The sequence below is a fragment of the Pocillopora damicornis genome, chromosome 14 (genome assembly GCF_964200805.1).
Source record: "Pocillopora damicornis chromosome 14, jaPocDami1.2, whole genome shotgun sequence".
Lineage (NCBI taxonomy): Eukaryota > Metazoa > Cnidaria > Anthozoa > Scleractinia > Pocilloporidae > Pocillopora > Pocillopora damicornis.
Window position 1 is genome coordinate 11,863,270 of NC_142683.1, and position 17,827 is coordinate 11,881,096.

General features: G+C 37.9%; 1 protein-coding gene across 4 annotated transcripts in view; it reads right to left on the reverse strand.

The window, feature by feature from the left end:
* LOC113682749 (disco-interacting protein 2 homolog A) overlaps positions 1 to 17,827 on the reverse strand; it is a 32,864-nt gene that overhangs the window by 5,084 nt on the left and 9,953 nt on the right. For all 4 annotated transcript variants that reach the window (XM_027199927.2, XM_027199926.2, XM_027199928.2 and 1 more), the window contains exons 5-33: positions 17,390 to 17,527; positions 15,950 to 16,228; positions 15,069 to 15,121; positions 14,390 to 14,450; positions 14,114 to 14,187; positions 13,632 to 13,755; positions 13,082 to 13,176; positions 12,130 to 12,240; positions 11,290 to 11,413; positions 10,498 to 10,601; positions 9,950 to 10,052; positions 9,471 to 9,535; positions 9,131 to 9,224; positions 8,493 to 8,612; positions 7,723 to 7,837; positions 7,446 to 7,585; positions 6,994 to 7,130; positions 6,460 to 6,549; positions 5,825 to 5,952; positions 5,363 to 5,447; positions 4,726 to 4,776; positions 4,043 to 4,090; positions 3,631 to 3,763; positions 3,119 to 3,231; positions 2,403 to 2,483; positions 1,991 to 2,114; positions 1,443 to 1,484; positions 737 to 1,038; positions 48 to 178 (exon numbers count right to left, since the gene is read on the reverse strand). In XM_027199927.2, coding sequence (XP_027055728.2) covers positions 48 to 178; positions 737 to 1,038; positions 1,443 to 1,484; positions 1,991 to 2,114; positions 2,403 to 2,483; positions 3,119 to 3,231; positions 3,631 to 3,763; positions 4,043 to 4,090; positions 4,726 to 4,776; positions 5,363 to 5,447; positions 5,825 to 5,952; positions 6,460 to 6,549; positions 6,994 to 7,130; positions 7,446 to 7,585; positions 7,723 to 7,837; positions 8,493 to 8,612; positions 9,131 to 9,224; positions 9,471 to 9,535; positions 9,950 to 10,052; positions 10,498 to 10,601; positions 11,290 to 11,413; positions 12,130 to 12,240; positions 13,082 to 13,176; positions 13,632 to 13,755; positions 14,114 to 14,187; positions 14,390 to 14,450; positions 15,069 to 15,121; positions 15,950 to 16,228; positions 17,390 to 17,527 — 3,265 coding nt within the window. The remainder of the gene's footprint in view (positions 1 to 47; positions 179 to 736; positions 1,039 to 1,442; positions 1,485 to 1,990; positions 2,115 to 2,402; positions 2,484 to 3,118; positions 3,232 to 3,630; positions 3,764 to 4,042; positions 4,091 to 4,725; positions 4,777 to 5,362; positions 5,448 to 5,824; positions 5,953 to 6,459; positions 6,550 to 6,993; positions 7,131 to 7,445; positions 7,586 to 7,722; positions 7,838 to 8,492; positions 8,613 to 9,130; positions 9,225 to 9,470; positions 9,536 to 9,949; positions 10,053 to 10,497; positions 10,602 to 11,289; positions 11,414 to 12,129; positions 12,241 to 13,081; positions 13,177 to 13,631; positions 13,756 to 14,113; positions 14,188 to 14,389; positions 14,451 to 15,068; positions 15,122 to 15,949; positions 16,229 to 17,389; positions 17,528 to 17,827) is intronic.

Consider the following 17,827-nt stretch of genomic DNA (forward strand, 5'->3'; position numbering starts at 1 on the left):
TTACACACGAATAATTAAAAATTCTCAGTGTTTAGGTTGTTATTTACCCAGTTAAACACCAGAGTAGAAATCCTAAACCACAGTAAGGGTCGAGACAAACCGCGATGTCACGAGAAGGATACAGCTCACACGCTAACTTCATAGAGCGACACAATGCAGTCACTGCTGCGTGTGACATCTGTGAAGAAAAGAATAAAGAAAATTGGTAACCTTGCGTGACACACGAAAGATCCAATTTGATTTGTAATGTAAAGTGTACACTACTATTGCGTGACCATTTGGTAACCAAAACTTTTGAGTCACGTTTCTAGACGTTCCAAAAAATTGGAGGAAACCTAAAATAACATTTCGTCAAGAGGAGAAAAACACCTGAGGTGGTAAGAACCCAAAATAAAAACAAGGATGGGTTGATAAAAATTTAAGGAATTACTATAACTAGGAACAAAAGTTTTTTTATACTCCTTAAACTACTGAGATTTAAATCAAATTCCCCTTTCTAGCTGTTATTCATTTCTGTTCAAACCGGCTTAGAGAATTTAGTGTTGTATCAACAAAATATCTCCTACTGATAAATTTATCTTTTCTCAGTACAAGTTTGCTTGCTAGAGGGATTATTTTCAAATTTCTATATTACTCTACCGACATGGAAGGACGGACCTCCCTTCCTCCCCTCCCTGCGCAACACCTCAAGGCCTGAAGTTAGACCAGAACATGTTAAGCGTCCATCTACTCTAACCTTCACTCCAGACAGCATTCCGGTAGTAGAGACGCTAAAATCGAGATAAGCGATCATTTCCGGTGTAGGAGCTCTGTACGGATTGGTCAGCTTCTTCTTAGGGGCATCATCGACTTCCACCACAGTGGGCCATGATTTTATGTCTACTACGCCAACAGCTTCTTTGGACCTCAACGCCTTAGCTATGTTGTGAGTTGTTAGCACTGCACGTGATTTGCTGACATCAATGACCATTTTGACGGTGAGGAGGGTAGAGGAGATGTTGTTTGCGTGAGGGGGACGGACGGGAACTGGAATGAGACCTAAGAAATGAAAGAGGGAGGAATTAACAAAACCCACCGGGCCACATCATAACAAAATATTCTGGAACGAGTTCCGTAAAAAACCAAAACAAAACCAAAGTAATTCTTAACATATGAAATACTGCAAGAGGCCAATGAAAACACAAGCACGGAAACAAAGGTGACCAGGTGGCCTATGGTTTTTCGTCTGATTGGTTGAGACAACAGAAAAACCATTGCAATCTTGGATTACACCCGAAACTCAATTGAAAACGACTCCGAAACTGTTATCCCCTGAGCAGTTGTTATTTGGAAAGTCACACCCAAGAAAACTTATAAATAGTTTCTTCTTTCAACACATCCCATGATAGTTTCGCGTTCCTTAATTCTAACTGAAGTGTCAACCAAAGGCTATCACATCATACCAGCATAGAGGCAAGCAAAGACTGCAACTATGAAGTCCACACCTAGAAAGAAAAGACACAGCAGTCAGCAAAAAGGTTACGAAACCACATTGACCATTTCCTATCAACAGAAATGTGTCATGTTACCAGGGCTCCACTGAGAATACAGTATACCGCCTAGATTTGTGCCCGCATTTCAACTGTTCGCGCATGCGGACGGTCGATGGAATGATCTCGTTATAAACCAAATTTTCTTGGGTTGGGTCGTTATTATTTATATACCATTTTTGATTGGTAAGGGGCTCAGCTGCGAGCGTTACGAGCTCCGCCATGATAGCATTTTTCATTAAAGTTTGTTTCAGGTAGCTGTTTGCTATCCTGTGTGCTTCACGTGCGGTAGGCTGAGCCAACACATCATTAAACTATTAGTAATTACCAAATACAACAAACCATAATGTAGTCGTTTGTGACAAGTGGAAATCCTTCCCAACGAGATGACGCAAAACAGAGGTTTTTTGATAAAATTTAAGCTGTGAAATTCTAAACGAGAAAAGAGTCTTAAAACATACCAGGGGTGAAAAGAAGAGCTACGTTGTCACCAGAACTAAGACGACCTTGTTCCACAGCCATCTGAGCGACGCGTTCGGCTCGCTTATGAAGCTGAGTTGTTGTTAATAACGCTGATACAGTGCCCTGAAATAAAACCACACAAAGCACAACTGACGTTTTAGCGCAAATTATCAACCATGTAAACCTAAGCAAATAAATAACCACAAACGTTGTTTCGCCTGTGGTCATGCGACTTTTCCCGCGCTTTTCTGTGATCTTAGCAAGCTTTCTTCTCGCGCGTGCATTCCTACGCTTGGTTATCGTTTATTTAGATTCCCATCGATTCACCACACTGTTTACGTTGGCTCGCACCAAGCTTTCGCTGTGTTGGTTAACTTTCCGTCAAAACCGCTCTAAAACATAGTTACTCACCTTTGCATTCATTAGTGTGAATAACACATGATCAGGCATGGTTTGTGCCCTCCACTTGAGAATCTCAGCCAGGAACTGATACTGCGGAACAAAACGTGAAATTACATTTCAAACATGTTTCGACATTACTCATGTCGTCTTCCGTTGAAAATCTAGGTTTGCTAACTTTTGGAATCCGATTCTCCCATTTAATTGACATTGCCAGGAGCCCATAATGGACTCCTGACATTGCTTCTTTTATCTCTTATTTTTCATATTTGTAATAATACACTCCACTCAGTTACGCTATGCAAAGTTAGTCAGGTAGAGAGAGTATTTTGTTCACTCATGTCCAAGCTCACGCTCCCTCTGATCTAAAGAGTCATTCTCCGTTCTAGGTCCTAAAACATCTCTTTGTTACTAGCTACAAGAACTTTTCAACTAATGACGATAACTCCCTCTGGCTGAAAAGTTTTCCATGTTTCCCTTCATTGTTTTCACTTCACTTAAACCCACTGAGCTCTGTTAGCTACATCCCCCTTGTCCGTTCCCGTGAAAATCTCCTTGTGGCTCCGACGTAATCTGTCTCCCTTCAAATTACAAGTTGTTTAGGCAAGTCAAATCCTCATATGGAAAATACTTTCAGGTCACAGCTTAAGCTGCTTCAAGGCTGCTCTAACAGAACCCAAAAAAGTGTTTGTACATTCAAGATGCAAGCGCTATGTGAGTTACGTTACCTTTCTCGCCATATCGCTGTCCTCCTCTATGTCTGCGATCTCTCGGCCAGCGGCTCCTCCTATTCTTGTCCCCATTACAATATTACCGACCATGGTGGCAGCAGGACCAGGCTCTGAGGAAAAGAAACAAATTTCGCTCAACCCAGCCTTGAAATGAAGATAATGTTAAACAGCGAAGTCCTTATGATCTGCAGCGCTGTTCACCTCTAGAATATGACATGATGTATTCATCTTGTCACACAAAGCTGTATTTCACCTATCACGCAGTCCTTGAATATTCGTTTGTAAAGCAGCACCTGTATTTTGCCTAAATACAATGGCCCTTGCAACTTTTACTTCTCACATGCAATGCTTGTAGTTCTGCTTTCCACACAGTGCTGCATTCTCAACTGTATGAATGCCTATAACTTTGCTTGTCACACAATCTCTGAATTTTTCTTTAACAAAAAGCTCTAACTTTAAACAGACACTCAACGCTTGTCACGCGTAATGCAACAAAAGCTGATTCTCACCAGGATGTTTTTGCCTTGGCTGAGGTAGATTTGTGACGCATGTTTCGGGACACATCAAAATGTTCGCTGGGTGAAGAGAACCTTCCATGAACTTTTGTTTTGTCTCGTGTATATGAACAGCGCCGGAGCTTGTCTAAAGAAACAAACACAACTTGAGTATAACTTCAGGGCAAAGGTTCCACTCTTCTTTAGATCTCCTAGAAACTTGTTGATAAGGCGTTGAAAGTTATCTAGGACTGTCCATGTTTTGGCTGTTGTGATTTTTCGGGTTTTAGTTCACGACGCACAATCCAGATGCTTTCAGACACACACATTGTCCTTTGGCCGTACAAATTTGACCATACAAATTTGACCATTCAATACCGTAACATGGCGAATTTCAAAAAAACTATTAGTTGATATGAAAACCCACCTTAGGTAATCCATTAGAAGCCACGAGACATAAACAATAAATACCAACCTGAATCAGAAAAAATACTCCAATGTGAGTACAATTCCTCAGAGAATAAGTACTTCACAAACGACACTCAACCTAAAGTATTGTGTGTCACGCCAATTGTATTACGGAGCACTATGGTACTCAGCCATATCAAAGAAGAGGGTTATGTACCACGGGGTAAAATATGAACCATTCATATGGCCAAAGGGGGTAAGTTTCTAAAGAAACCGTGGTGCTGCGTCGGCGGGAGAGTATAACAGGGTAATTTGGTATTATAAACTGAGTTGATAACGTAAATTGACCACTTCGTCAGAGCGAAACTGAAACTTCACTCTGACGAGGGGCTAACGCTCGAAACGTCAGCTTAGAAACTCCTCATGGCGGCCAATTTACGTTATCAATTCAGTTGATAATAACAAATTACCCCATTCATACGGCCAGATTGGCATCCAAGATGGCGAATTGATGTGAGGCAATCTTGAATGCCAATCCTGCCATATTATTGGTTCCTCTCTACCACGTGGTACGCAATCCCCTTCTCTCATTGGCTGAGAACCATACTGCCCGCTTATACCGTTCACTAATACTCACAATTTTAAACACATTCTTATCGATTAAGTTCCGGAAAATTCACACCCTCTAAAACAGATACTTACATTGTGAATACTGTCCACTGAGGGCAACACGTGACTCATCCACTGAAAGCTCTGTAAGAGAATTCACGACAGAAAAAATTGTCATCATACATTAGAAAAAGGGATAAGAACACATTTTGTAATATCAGAAAAATTGCTAAAAATCTCCAAAACTGATTTGGAACATATGAAAATGAACACAGAATTTTTCATTCTTGAGAGAGCAATTTTCAAACGAGTATTGAAAGTAATCCGACATTGCATTGGTTTTGCTTCGTCGTGCTATGTGCAATCACGCCTCACTAATGATTTTCTGCGCCTAAGGGAGTCAACTAGCTTTTTCTTTGAGTTCTGATGAGCTTCTCCAAATATTTTTTTACTTCTGATAGGCTTTTGCGATTGCTTTGATTTGTGTTTTCCGATACTCCTTCGAAAAGCGCTCTATGTCAAAAATAATTTTCCTTGTTGTCATTCTTTGTTGGTTAGTTGTGAGAAGTTCGTGTTCCTTACAAATTTTATTCCGTGTTGATTTTATTAATTCTCCTAACTTGTCTACGTGGCAGTGTCTTGTAATTGTACGGAGAATACAGGGAAAGATCAATCCCTAGAGTCAAGGGTTTATTTCGATTTCTCAACAAAGTTAACAGTTTGAACTCACCTCTTCTTCTGTGCACTGTGGTCGTTGTTCAGCCACTACCACAATTCTGTCATCCTTTAGAATTGACAGTGAAAATATAGCTATCCTGCGAAAAAAAGTAACAAAAAGGATAATGAAGTCTGTAAAATTACTTTAACACTGTACATCATTGTTTGTGCATCTACAAAAATAGAGCCTAATCTTTTTCCATATCTGATGTAAGACACAATCTTCAGAAGGTTTCATTCTTTGTGCTGATAATTTTAAAAACCCCTCTCCTCCCCTTCAAAAAATTTCAGACTCAATATATTCTATACGACCAGCACTAACAATGTCATCACTACGCATGCGCTTCATGCTGAAGAAAACAAAATAAGCTCCAAAGGTGTCTTCAATGAGGATCTGTGAGTTGACTAACTCACACTAAAATTCAATCACGTAAGCAATTTTGAAATGTCAATATTTTTATTAATTGTCACCCACCTGCCTCTGTAGACAAATTTCACTGGATCGACAGCAAGGATTGTTGCCTTGAGATCATCAGAATTGTGTCGTCTTCCACTGACTTTAATCAAACCATCAGCTGTTCCACACACAAATACTAAACCACCCTACAGAGAAATTGCAAGGACTCAAACCTTCCTCTAACACTCTATCACACCAGGCAATAACGACCAAGAAAAAGAATGTAAGGTCAAGTTTTGCTCCAGTCGATTATGTTCAGTTCACACCATCACAGTAAAAAGGTCAAATTCGCATATGTTTAATCTAAAAATGCTTTGAGAAAGCACCTTTCATCACCAAAGGTGAAATGTGTGGCTCTTAGCGCACTTGCCATATAATAGTCTGTTAAATCCAACTAATCAAACTACTTTTTTTTTCAAAGAGATTGCTCTCATGGATCAGAACTTTCTGGCAACACCAGTCAACTCATGCACCATTCTGTTGGCATTTCATAAGAAAGATACTGTCAAGTTACCATAAGGTGAAAGTCACACTTAAACACATGAGAATTTCGCATGCTCAGCTCTCAAAAAACTGCAGTTGACAGATGTGCAATTGCTCGAGGTGAACTTAGAGAAAACAAAGAATTAGCACTAAAATAAATATTTTCTTACTGGTCCTAAAAATCCAAGCAGTCCAGTTCTAACAAAGTCACTAAGTGGATACTGTTCAAATGGTGCACCATCATCTAAAGTTGGTTGAACCTGTTCATCAAAGCAAAAATCAGAATGCATTACATTAGAAAACACAATGTCTCTTGATATAAAACCTAGAAGTGATCAACACGTAACTTCTCCCTAAAGTATCCATACATTATCTGGCAAATGTGTAATGAGACTACTCAAACTTATCTGGTGGAAGTTGTTAACTTGATCTAACATCAAATTCTTGTTACTAATTTATATGGAAATGTGTACCAGCTGAAGGGGAGAATTAACTATCAGATCCTGGGAGTTAAAGAGTTAATAATCATCATAACTATCTTGCTACAATAAACAAAAAAGAACAAAGAAACACTGAAAATTTTGCTTTTATTGCTATGATGGTAAGAGAATCTTCAAGATTTTTGGGAATAACTTGGTTTGCTTAGGAAATTCAGTCCTCTATGATTGAAGTCATTATGCGCAGCCATTTAAACTCACTTTTACCTTAAATGTGTGGTTTGTTTTTCCAGCTAGACCCCAGTATGCACTCCCTGTGGCTCCACTTGATATGCACAGTTCACCAACTTCATCACTCTTACACAAGTAAGGGGGACCTTCAAGTTTCACCACTGCTATCTTGGCTGTAAGTTGAAAGTGAATAAATACAGTTACATACAGTTTACTCATGCCACCAACAAATTGTAACTGGTGATACGCTTGTGGTGGCCAGTGGTTCCTATCATGTGTGGGAGTTAATGGCTGGGGTTGTCAGCCTCACGTGTGATTCACTCTCTTAGGGCTGGCTGGTCACAAAGGAGGGGGGAGGGGGGTCTCCAACATTCTTGCCCCCAACTTCCCTTTTTACCCACCAACTATATACATATTTATGCTGCCAAAAATCAGTTTAACAAAGAGCTAAACAACCTCAATATAATACAAAAAGGATCTAGGTTTACCTCCAGGCAACACTGTCCCACAATCCTGCAGGGTCAGTGATGTTAGAGATCCTTCTTTGTCAACTCTTACCACGCCATAACTCAGTCCAGATAATGAAAGAACTCCACGCCCTGTTGCAGTAGTTCCTGGCTTGCCCGGTCTGAACATTGAATCGCAACATGTAACATGTTAAAGTGAATGTGGAATTTAAGGTAATACTTACAATGTCAGGTTTTGAGAATGACAATAAAAGAAAAAACAGCAGTAGAGATAATGCTTTGTGGGAAAGTTAATTACCTTCTTAAGGCAACTGTCATAGTTTCTGTTGAACTTGCACATGGACAGAGGGCCTCAGGTTTCAAACCTTTTGCTTCAAAGGCATTTACAAAAGAATCACAGGCTGACAAAGACCCTAGGAAGAAAAATAAATAAAGATGTCAGAAATGTACTCTGTGGTTTCTCAAGGCCCCTTGCCATCTATTATAATAATTATTGTTATTCATAAGTATTGTAAAATTGTTAACCTTGTGATGTAAACCACCCATGATTTATAACTATCTTGTAATATTTCTACCACTATCTTTCTATGAATGGCAAATAAAATTATTTTGTATTGTAGACTACATCCATATAGTAAGGCAAGTACTTTGTCCTCTGCAAAGCTTAAAATGAATAATTTGCTATCAAACTCTCTGACTGACCAGGTTCATAATCTTTCCAACTTTTCCAGGGCATTTCGATTTTTGACTAACAATAGAAAAGTTGGTGTCATACTGGGGAGAAAAGATTACTCTATCACAGTACATGAGCATCTGTGTTATTATAATCTCAGAAAAGAAATTTTAAGTCACCAAGGTTCCTTAACTTATCAGGCCTACAGAGTTTTTTGCAAACCCTGGTTAACTGGCAATAAACTTCATCCAACAAACTCAAGAGGAAAATAAGTGAGGCAAATGGACAACTTATTAGCTGGAGAAGATAATCTTGATGTATGACCACTGGAAGGGAGAAATACTGAACAGCACTTGGGAGTTGAATGTTAAGTTAGCTTCCCTAAAATCACTTACATGGATTCACTGCACCTGCCAGAAGTAAAAACCGAATGGTACCAAGATTGACATCTTTGATATCTTTGCTGGCATGAAGAGACCAGTGGAGATTCCTTGAACTAACCAAAGCACATGTTGCTAATGGAAAAAAATGGCAGAGATAATGTACTCATCTCACAACAACTGAGTGTTGAAAGTATCCAGGCTTGCTTTGGTTTTGCTTTACTTCCCCTTGTGATTAGTCCACTGTGCTTTCAAACATTTCATAACAATTTTCATCAACAATTTTCAATTGAGTGTTGAAAGTATCCAGGATTGCTTTGGTTTTGCTTTGGTTTTGCTTTGGTTTTGCTTTATTTTCCTCTGTGATTGGTCCAAAAAAACTTGCACCACTTTCTCAAACAATCAGATACAAAACTACAATCAATCTTGACTTGGTCTGCTGCATTTTCCTCGTATTTTGGGCAGTTTCGTTGTTTTTACTCTGAGTTCTAAGAGGTCTTTTCTGATTGAATGTTATGATTACTTTCATGACACTCAGTTTACAAACACTCTTATCAAAGAATCATTTTTTAATAAGCAATTTCAGCATCAGGAAAGTGGTTAGAGAATTTAAGGTATTGTTGAAGCTTGCAGTAACTAGGCGAATCATTTACCTCTGTGTTTTGTTACCATCTGCAGCCACATGTTTGGTGAATGATCTAGAACGGATGGTGGTACATAAATCACATGCATTCCATTCATAACACTCTGCAAAACAAAAAAACAAAGATGATTATTTTTAACAGTGTGAGAGAATTCCCTTAAGTCTATCACAGTCCTATGAGGACTGTGGCAATTACTTCTTGCAAAGCTTAAAATTGTAAAGACCCTTCTTCACACAAACAAAAAAGAGATTTTCTCCACCTACAGTGTAGCCCAGACCAGTACAAATGATTAAAAAACACTGAAACATGCTAAACCAAAAACTTAAAGAACTTCAAAGAACACACTCACTGTTAAAATGGAATGCCACAATCCAACTTCCCTCTTAGGGTCAAGAACACTGATCATTATCTCACCTAATTAAACAAAAACGATTAAATTAAAAAACAATTTCTTTTTTGGGAAGGGGAGGTTGAACAACTCATTATGTAAGTCTTTAACAATGGATCAAAATCCTGGATTTTGTAAAAAAAAATGAAGAAAACAACAGTGGACAAAGGCTTGTTTTCTGTTCAGTTATGCCAGGTTGAGTCTTCAGAGGTATTTTTTACAACATGCATCCTAAATTACTTGCTAAATTGTGTTAGCAAATGTTGTTTGGAAGGGGTAAAACAATCCTGCCATCTGCATTCCAACAAAATAAATGTACTAAAAATTTGGTACCAGAAGGTCAACTTTTCAGAAAAGAACATATAAGATATAAGTCAGTGACTTTAAACTCAGCATCAAAAACTTGAGAACAAAACCTAACAAAGCCTTTCACTGCTCACCTTCCGTGTATGAACATGCCTGACTCAGGACCTGAGCATGTAGGTTCATACTCATCCGTGTCACAGTCACACCCATCACTGCCCCATCCTTTCCTACTGTGGACTGGTGACAAACAGAAAACTTGATTAAATTTCAAACTTCTCTAATGCAATTTAACATGTTCAAAATTCAGTTCAAAGATTATTTGCATAGTTTATTCCATTTCCCCAGTTTTAAATCAATTTCTGATCCTAACCTTTACCTACATGTACATTTGTTCCATCTCTACCAAAGAATTAGACAGTTTGAATTTAAAAAAATTGATCTGTTCCCATGCCAGAGGCTTCAAACTCAGGTGGTTGAAAAAACTCAAAGAGATTGCAATATGAAAGGTCAGTTTAAATCCTGTTGAACACCTAGATCTTTTATATCCGGGTTCTTCCAACCCAAATCCAATTCAAGATTTGCACAGAGAAGGTCATTGCAGCATGATTTAATGACATCATAGCAGGTAAAACAAGTGATGGACTTCATGAACTACAATAGATCAACCACAGTGCTTGCAAACCTCAATGTATGCTGGAGAACTTCTGTCCAGATTGGAAGGTGGTTGCCAATCTTTAGGATGTCTGTTAAGGTTTGCAGTGACAAACCATTGTAACTTGGGCCAACCTAAAGAAAAATACTTGTCTATAAGAAAGCACTGCACATAAAAATATGAAAAATATGTACAGTGTGCAACTGCTGAAAGCAAACAAAGTTAATATTGAATCAATGAAGCAATCAGTCAAGAGGTAAGAAAATGGTACATGGGCTGTGAACACAGGCTAAGGTGAATGATTGAGCACTGTCATGAATAAGAAACGCAGGAATGAAACTGCGGATTTTAATAAAGAAGTAGCCAATAATTAAAAATTCATAATTCATAGGGACCTTATAAGCCCTTCACTGGTGAAAGTGAACTATTTAAATTGACCTTAAACACCTCTTTATTTCAAGATATAACACCTGTATTTCATTGAAAAGACTTGACGCTTCTGGTTAAAGTCCCCTACCCCAGCAGCACATGGTTCAAATTTCCCACCACCCAAGCATGGACAATGGTCAAATGCCTGTGGTTTGCCCAGGGGGAAGGAGGAGGGGGGGATGTTGAAGCTTCAAATTGATTGGTGCATTACAGTACCACTCACATGATCTGCAGCACCACCACATGCGTCAAGTTGCATAATTTGAGATAATTATACAAAGTCATGTTTCCAGCGTGAGTAGCTACACACAATTTCCAGTATCATTACATGTAGCTTATTTAGACTGCCCCTGTGAATTGGAGATTAGTCAAAAACAGTGAAATATTTCTTACCTTTAAATGTACAAACATGTCCTGTGTCATCTTTAGGTAAACTCTTGAGACATGTTTCAGAAGTCAGGGCCCAGGAAACTCCACAACTTCCAAGAAGGAAGCCAATTTGCTGACATCCAGGATACTGTAAAAATAGGCTTCACATTTCACTCTGGGTCTTCAAAGTTAAGGATCATTAATGTACATGTACAAAGTATATGTTCACTCAGGTAGACAGGGTTTAAATTTAATGGCATTAAAAAATTATACAGTCAGAAGAAAAACAAATGAACTATGGAATAACCAAGCAGTTGAAATTCTGACTCTGAATTTAAAGACCTCTTCACATTTTAGCCCAAGTTGGGTTATTTTGCTGTTTTGTTGGGCAAGATACTTAAGTCAAATAGTGCTTCCCTTTACCCAGGAGTATAACTCTGGCAAGTCCTTTAGAGAAATTTGAATAATTATTTGTGGTTACATACAATACAATAGAGATACTGGCATTCAATCCAGAGGTAGTGTTTGAACTCTTAGCTTAGAATACTCATTTCCTGTAACAGAAATTTAAGTAAGTTTGAAAAAAATCAGCCCCTTAGTTTTGGAGACTTCACTCAGTAGCAAAACCATATGATATAGGAAACTGATGCAGAAGAAAAAATTATTTTTCTAAGATGTACTCAGTACAAGTTCAGTGCTAAATAAAATGCATGCTAAAAACTGCCCATGTTAGTCAAGGAGTTTGGTTAGAATTCAATGTCACTCTCGAATAAATGCCACTCTTGAATAATCACCAACTTGGAGAAGCTAAGATTTTAATAAACACCACATTTGATTGAGTAAATACAATATTTTAAGACTTACATCTTTGCTTGCAGGTGGTTCAATAGGAACAGGTATGATACCAGCAATAAGACATCCATAAAAACTTGTTATGAAATTGATGGGGTCATCAGCTTGATACACCAATGCAACCTGTATCAGGAAAAAAAAATTGTAAATGCTCATAACTGATTTTTTTCCTCTTTGTTAACCAAGCTTAAAATTCAGGTCAATAGTATCTTTTTTTTTTTTTATTCTTTCTGACCAATGCTTTGGATATTGCTCATCCTTCCAGTATGGAGGACAAGCGGCTTTCATGTAAACAAGTATAATGGGTATCTACAGGACAAGGGACAATGTTCCAGATAGCATGCCATCATTCCCTTGTATTTAGAGTATGTTGCTCTAGATTAGAATCCCCACTGCATTCATTAGAAAATGTAATGGATGTATGACATGATCTGAACTGAGTAGACTGCCAAGGTGAGCTACATATACGGTGTATGCTTGGGCAGCAAGCTTGGTGTATTGCTTTGCAACATGTCCTTCTAGGAGGGTCTGAGGGAATGCTCCCTGCAAAACTTTGATCTTTGAAACTCTTTGAGATCCAGCATTTGATGGTATGTTTGAGTAACCTTTGTTAGCCAGACATTGATTCTAGAATCACTTCAAAGATAGTTTTTTTTCTGTCCTTGATTGCAATTCATTAAGTGGCCTTGCAAAATGTTCTGAATTGCAGCAGGTTTCTGCCACCTACTGGCTTCTAATGACAAGACTGCACTGACTCTCAAATTGTTCTGCTTCCCACCACCAAAATGTATGATTCAGGAACATGACATGAATATAGTGCATTACATATAAGTGTGCATCACACAACTGTAAACAATTACTGCACATTTTACAACAATGAATAATACAAGTTCTGAAAAAACTGCCTATAAATGTGAGTTCTTATTTCCACTTATTTATTCCAGTGTAGATCAAACAAACTCACCCTGTCTCCAGTCATAATTGATGTTCCCTCCTTGTGACTTCCAACTTTGTTCAATAAAGCATAAGCTAGCTTCATTGATCTTGACAGAAGTTTGCCTAAAAATCAAACTCAAAATTAAAACACCACTTGGAAATTTCTTCAATAAGCCAGTGTGACATGCACTCACTTGTCCTCTCTTGCATTTCAACATTGCCGTAGCCTATCAACTAAGCCATGAGTAACAGGTACAGCTTTTCCTAACAATACCAGTATGCGTACTTTATCCCATATATCTGCCATGAAAATCTAAACAAAACTAAGGATTTTTCTTTTCTTTTACAAAGTGGATTCATATCAAGGTAACAAAAAGCACTAAGGAGGAAAAAATAATAAATCAAAACTGGATAGTTGGGGGTTAAAAATGGTAGGAATTGTGGCTAAACTGAAAAAAAATTCATTGTTAGTATCGATATTGTACCACAGTAATGGTACTTGAGCTTGAATATACTGTTGTACACAAGTAGAGATTAAATTAACCAGTCATAATTTAGAAAAGTTTAAAGTCACCAACCATATGTCAGAGTAACATTTGTTTTTCCATGGTTGTCCACAACAGAGAAGCATGAAGCTTTTGGAGACCTGGTGGCAAACTTGCTTAGAGCCTCCTCCAAGTTCTTGGGCAGCTCCTCAGGAACCTGTAACATCATGAAAACAAGAGAGGGTCAAACAATACCAACCACAGAACAATTCTATTATACAATATAAATGTTTTTTTTACAGACAGAGGGTTCACAATAATTAATTGAAAATATTTGCTTTGAAGCTCAGAACTGGTCCAGCTTTTTACCATGAAGACCATGGTCTGTAATTTTTTTTCACAGCAACATTGGTAGTAAAATGGGAAAAAAACAAACCAGCAGAAAAAAACAAGTTACTTACCATTCTAGGAAAAACTGTCTGGGAAAAAAACATGCTTGCAAAGAGGAACTTGGGCACAGTTTTTCCCATACAGCTGTGCACACCTCCAACTCAGAGAATAACATATTTAGTTACCTGCAAAATTTCCCCAGTGACAGGTCGTAGGGTTTGTCCTTCAGGTCGAGGAGCATTTGGATCAGGTTTAGTTGCTGCAGAACAATAAAATCAGCTTAAGCAAAATGAACATTATTAGTACGTACTAGTACAGTTGATAGCATCAGAGGCACACTCTAAGTAAATGGAGAGTCAATTGTAAATGGCCTATTTTGTCACCAATTGTAGATTCATGATAAAATGTTTCCTCTACAAATAAGATGGGGAGGTATGAGATGTAAAGTTTCATGTGGTTACCTTCTAGAAGTTCATCATCCTCTTCTTTGTAAAACTGTTCCAATGGTTTTCTTTTAGGCCTCTGAGACATTTAGAAAAACACATTTAAAAATAAAATGACCCAAAAATTAAGATGACCAATTAAACAACAACAACTAGAGCTAGTACACCTCTCATCTTAGAGTTTAGTGAATTGATCTGCTGGACAAAGTGTATTTTTGTTACAAATGATTAACCCTTTTTCACCCCAACATCAGTATGCATATTCTCCATACTGTTCTCTATACATTTGCAAAGGTGCTGACAAGGAGAAATTGCTTAACAATCAAGAGCTTCTGTAATTGTTGATTATTTACATCATTCTCATGATTGTGCATAAAGTGTTTGATTCAGGGGTGATACTGTAAGGAGAAATTAGATGCTTGTCACTCCTAGAGGTTTAAAGATTAAAGGGAGTGTTTCCAAAGAAACTGTGCTGTTGCATCTGCGAAGCTATTACATGATAAAACTGAGTTGATAATGTAGACTGGCCTACATACTGAGATACTAAAGCTGATGCTCCCAGTGTTAGCCCTTTACAATTGGCTCTCATGAAAGGCTTCAACTTCAAATGTCAACTTTAGAAACTCTTTCCAGAGGCCAATCTACAATATCAACTCAGTTGATGAAACCAAATTATTTTCATCACATTTAACTGTACCTTTAGTGTATTGAGAAGTTGTTGAATTTTTGATGATACTCTACTACTTGACACTACAAAAGGAGGCAAATGAATCATTGTGATTTAAATTGTATTAACTGATTTAACTGTAACTAGAGCATGAACATGCATGTATGCTTAAAGATCTTAAGTTGATTTGCTGCCAAAGAGTGAGCTTTTCAACTGCACTGCTGTCATATTGTGATCCTGCCACATCGCTGTTCTGAGAAAGGGGGAGGGGTTATGGGGTGTATTTGAGAGACTTGAGAAGCCCTATATATGTATCTTGACTCTGAAAAGTCTGTGCTTACTGAATCTCACACATAATGTGCATGTTAATGCAACACTAACCTAACATCAGTATGCATATTCTCCATACTGTTCTCTATGAATTTCCTAGGGTGCTGACAAGGAGAATTTTGAGTATCGAATGAGAGATTTTACTTTAGGGTTGTTTAGCCAAACCAATTGAAAGTGTTAATCAGCAAAGCCAAATTTAGAAAATTTCAACACAACATATTCAATGGGAACTCAGAAAAAGCCTAGGGAAAACTAAAGGGAAAGGTAAGGGCATTGACTTTATAAACATTTTTAGTTAGTTTTGTATCAGTTTGGTTGAGGAATGGTGCAGAATTCTATACCAATCACCAAGGACAGTGACAAAAACCAATGCAAATATGAGTAAAGGAAATGAATTTCTAAAGAAAAAGTGGTGTTACTTTGGAGGGGACAAGGGGTATTGCAGCACCATTAAGACTTTCCATGGCTATAAATTTATATTAATTTATCAGTTTAGTTGATAAAACCACATTACAATACAAATATGAATCTTTTAACGCTCATTTGAAAAAAAAATTTTTTGTTGGTTCAATGAATCTCACCTGACACTTGTCCATCATCCTCTATTGTCCTCACTGATGACATATGCATCACTCGACTTCCTTTGGTATCAAATGGTCCTTGCCTTGTCAAGTCTGGGGGAGGGGTTACAGGAGGGAAACTGCTTGTGCTGTGACGGTGTTGTATGTACATGTCGGGGGGAGGGGAGGGGAATTCCTCAGAGCCTGCTCGAGGTATAGAGGTACGAGAACTAACTGAGCCAGGGGGAGTGTACTCATTTGGGGCTTGGTTTCCAATAGAGTCTTGTGAAGATACAGAACCTAAAATTTAGATACATGAAAAATCAATAGGGACCACTTGAACACCACGTAAAGTAAATTATGACATGACAAATTGGGAATGATACTTGTTGGTTAACACTTATCCCATAGAGCATTTTAAAGCTTTCTCACAAGGAAAGTCAAGCCAAAACCTCATGAACTCATCCCAGTTTCTCTAACATGAAGTGACACTCCCTTTACTGAACATGATAATTTTATAATCTCGGGTGAAGAGACGCAGTGTGAAAGTGGTGTCCTGCTCAAGCACAACAATAAAACCAAGAATAAAACTAAAATTCTTCATCTAAAGTCCACTTCAAGAAAGACAGTACTCATTGGAATAATACATGATGACAGTATTTTTTTTTTACCCTTTAACCCCTAAGAGTGATTAGCAAGTAGTTTCTCCTATCAGTATTACCCTTAAAACAAACATTGAGGTCATGAGAATAAAGGAAATGATCACCAATTAAGAGAGCTGTTGATTGTTAAACAAATTCTCTTTGTCAGTACCATAGGAAATGTATAGAGAATAGTATGGAGAAAGTGTATACTGATGTTAAGGTGTTTAAGGGTTAATTAGAATAGGGCATAGCAAAGTGTAGCAGGGTACAACTTAGTCATTTGTTTAACAAGGACACATACGAAGGGAGGCCCAACAAAGGGAGCAACATAACGAGACCAGAAGTATTACTACTTCTTCTGAATGGTATGCTAATGTATTGCAGGTTTCTCAGAGCATTCTGTCAACTTTTTTGAATGTTTATCAGTAACCTTTTAAACTCTTGGGTGGACAGAGGCCCTGTGAGATTTACTTACCATGCGCAAAGATCACAACGCCATAAATAAGCCAGGACTTAACCTGTTACACCCTAACATCAGTATATATATCCTCCATATTTTTCTCTATACACTACCTACAGTGCTATCAAGGATAATTTGTTTCACAATCAAGAACTTCTGTAGTTGGTGATCATTTCCTTCATTCTCATGGTCTTAATGTGTGATTCGGGGGTGATATTCATGGGAGAAATTAGCTACATATGGTCATTCAAAAGGTTAACCAGACCATCTAATCTGGTCTCCAACATGCAACCTATATTGTAAAAAGTCTCCATCTCTTGCATCGGTTTAACCTACAGTTCATGTACATTAATGTACCTCTTAGAAGTTGCGGTTGTGTGCCATTTTCCACAGGCTTTCGCCTCATAAGTGACTGTCTTTTAAATGGTGCAGGCATCTCATCTTGTGTATTGAGTCTTTTTACTAAGGCTGCCTGCAGAGCCTCTGACCTTTGCACTAAGATGACAATGAAATGTGTTATTTTTAAAACATGTTGAAAGATTTACCATGTTGTAAAGCCTCAATTTTGACACACAAAGCAGACATAGTCTGGAATCACTTTTTAGTTAAAAAACTTTACAGAGATCTGAGCTCAACTATTCTGTGACCTAAAATCATCACATGGTCACCATAAATGAAATCTTAGTCAGTAGAAGTTACTCAAGGAAAGAAAATGTGGTCAATATGACATTCTGTTTCATATAAATGTCAATCTTGCCTTCCCTTTAGAAGATATATAATTTAAAATGTTACAGC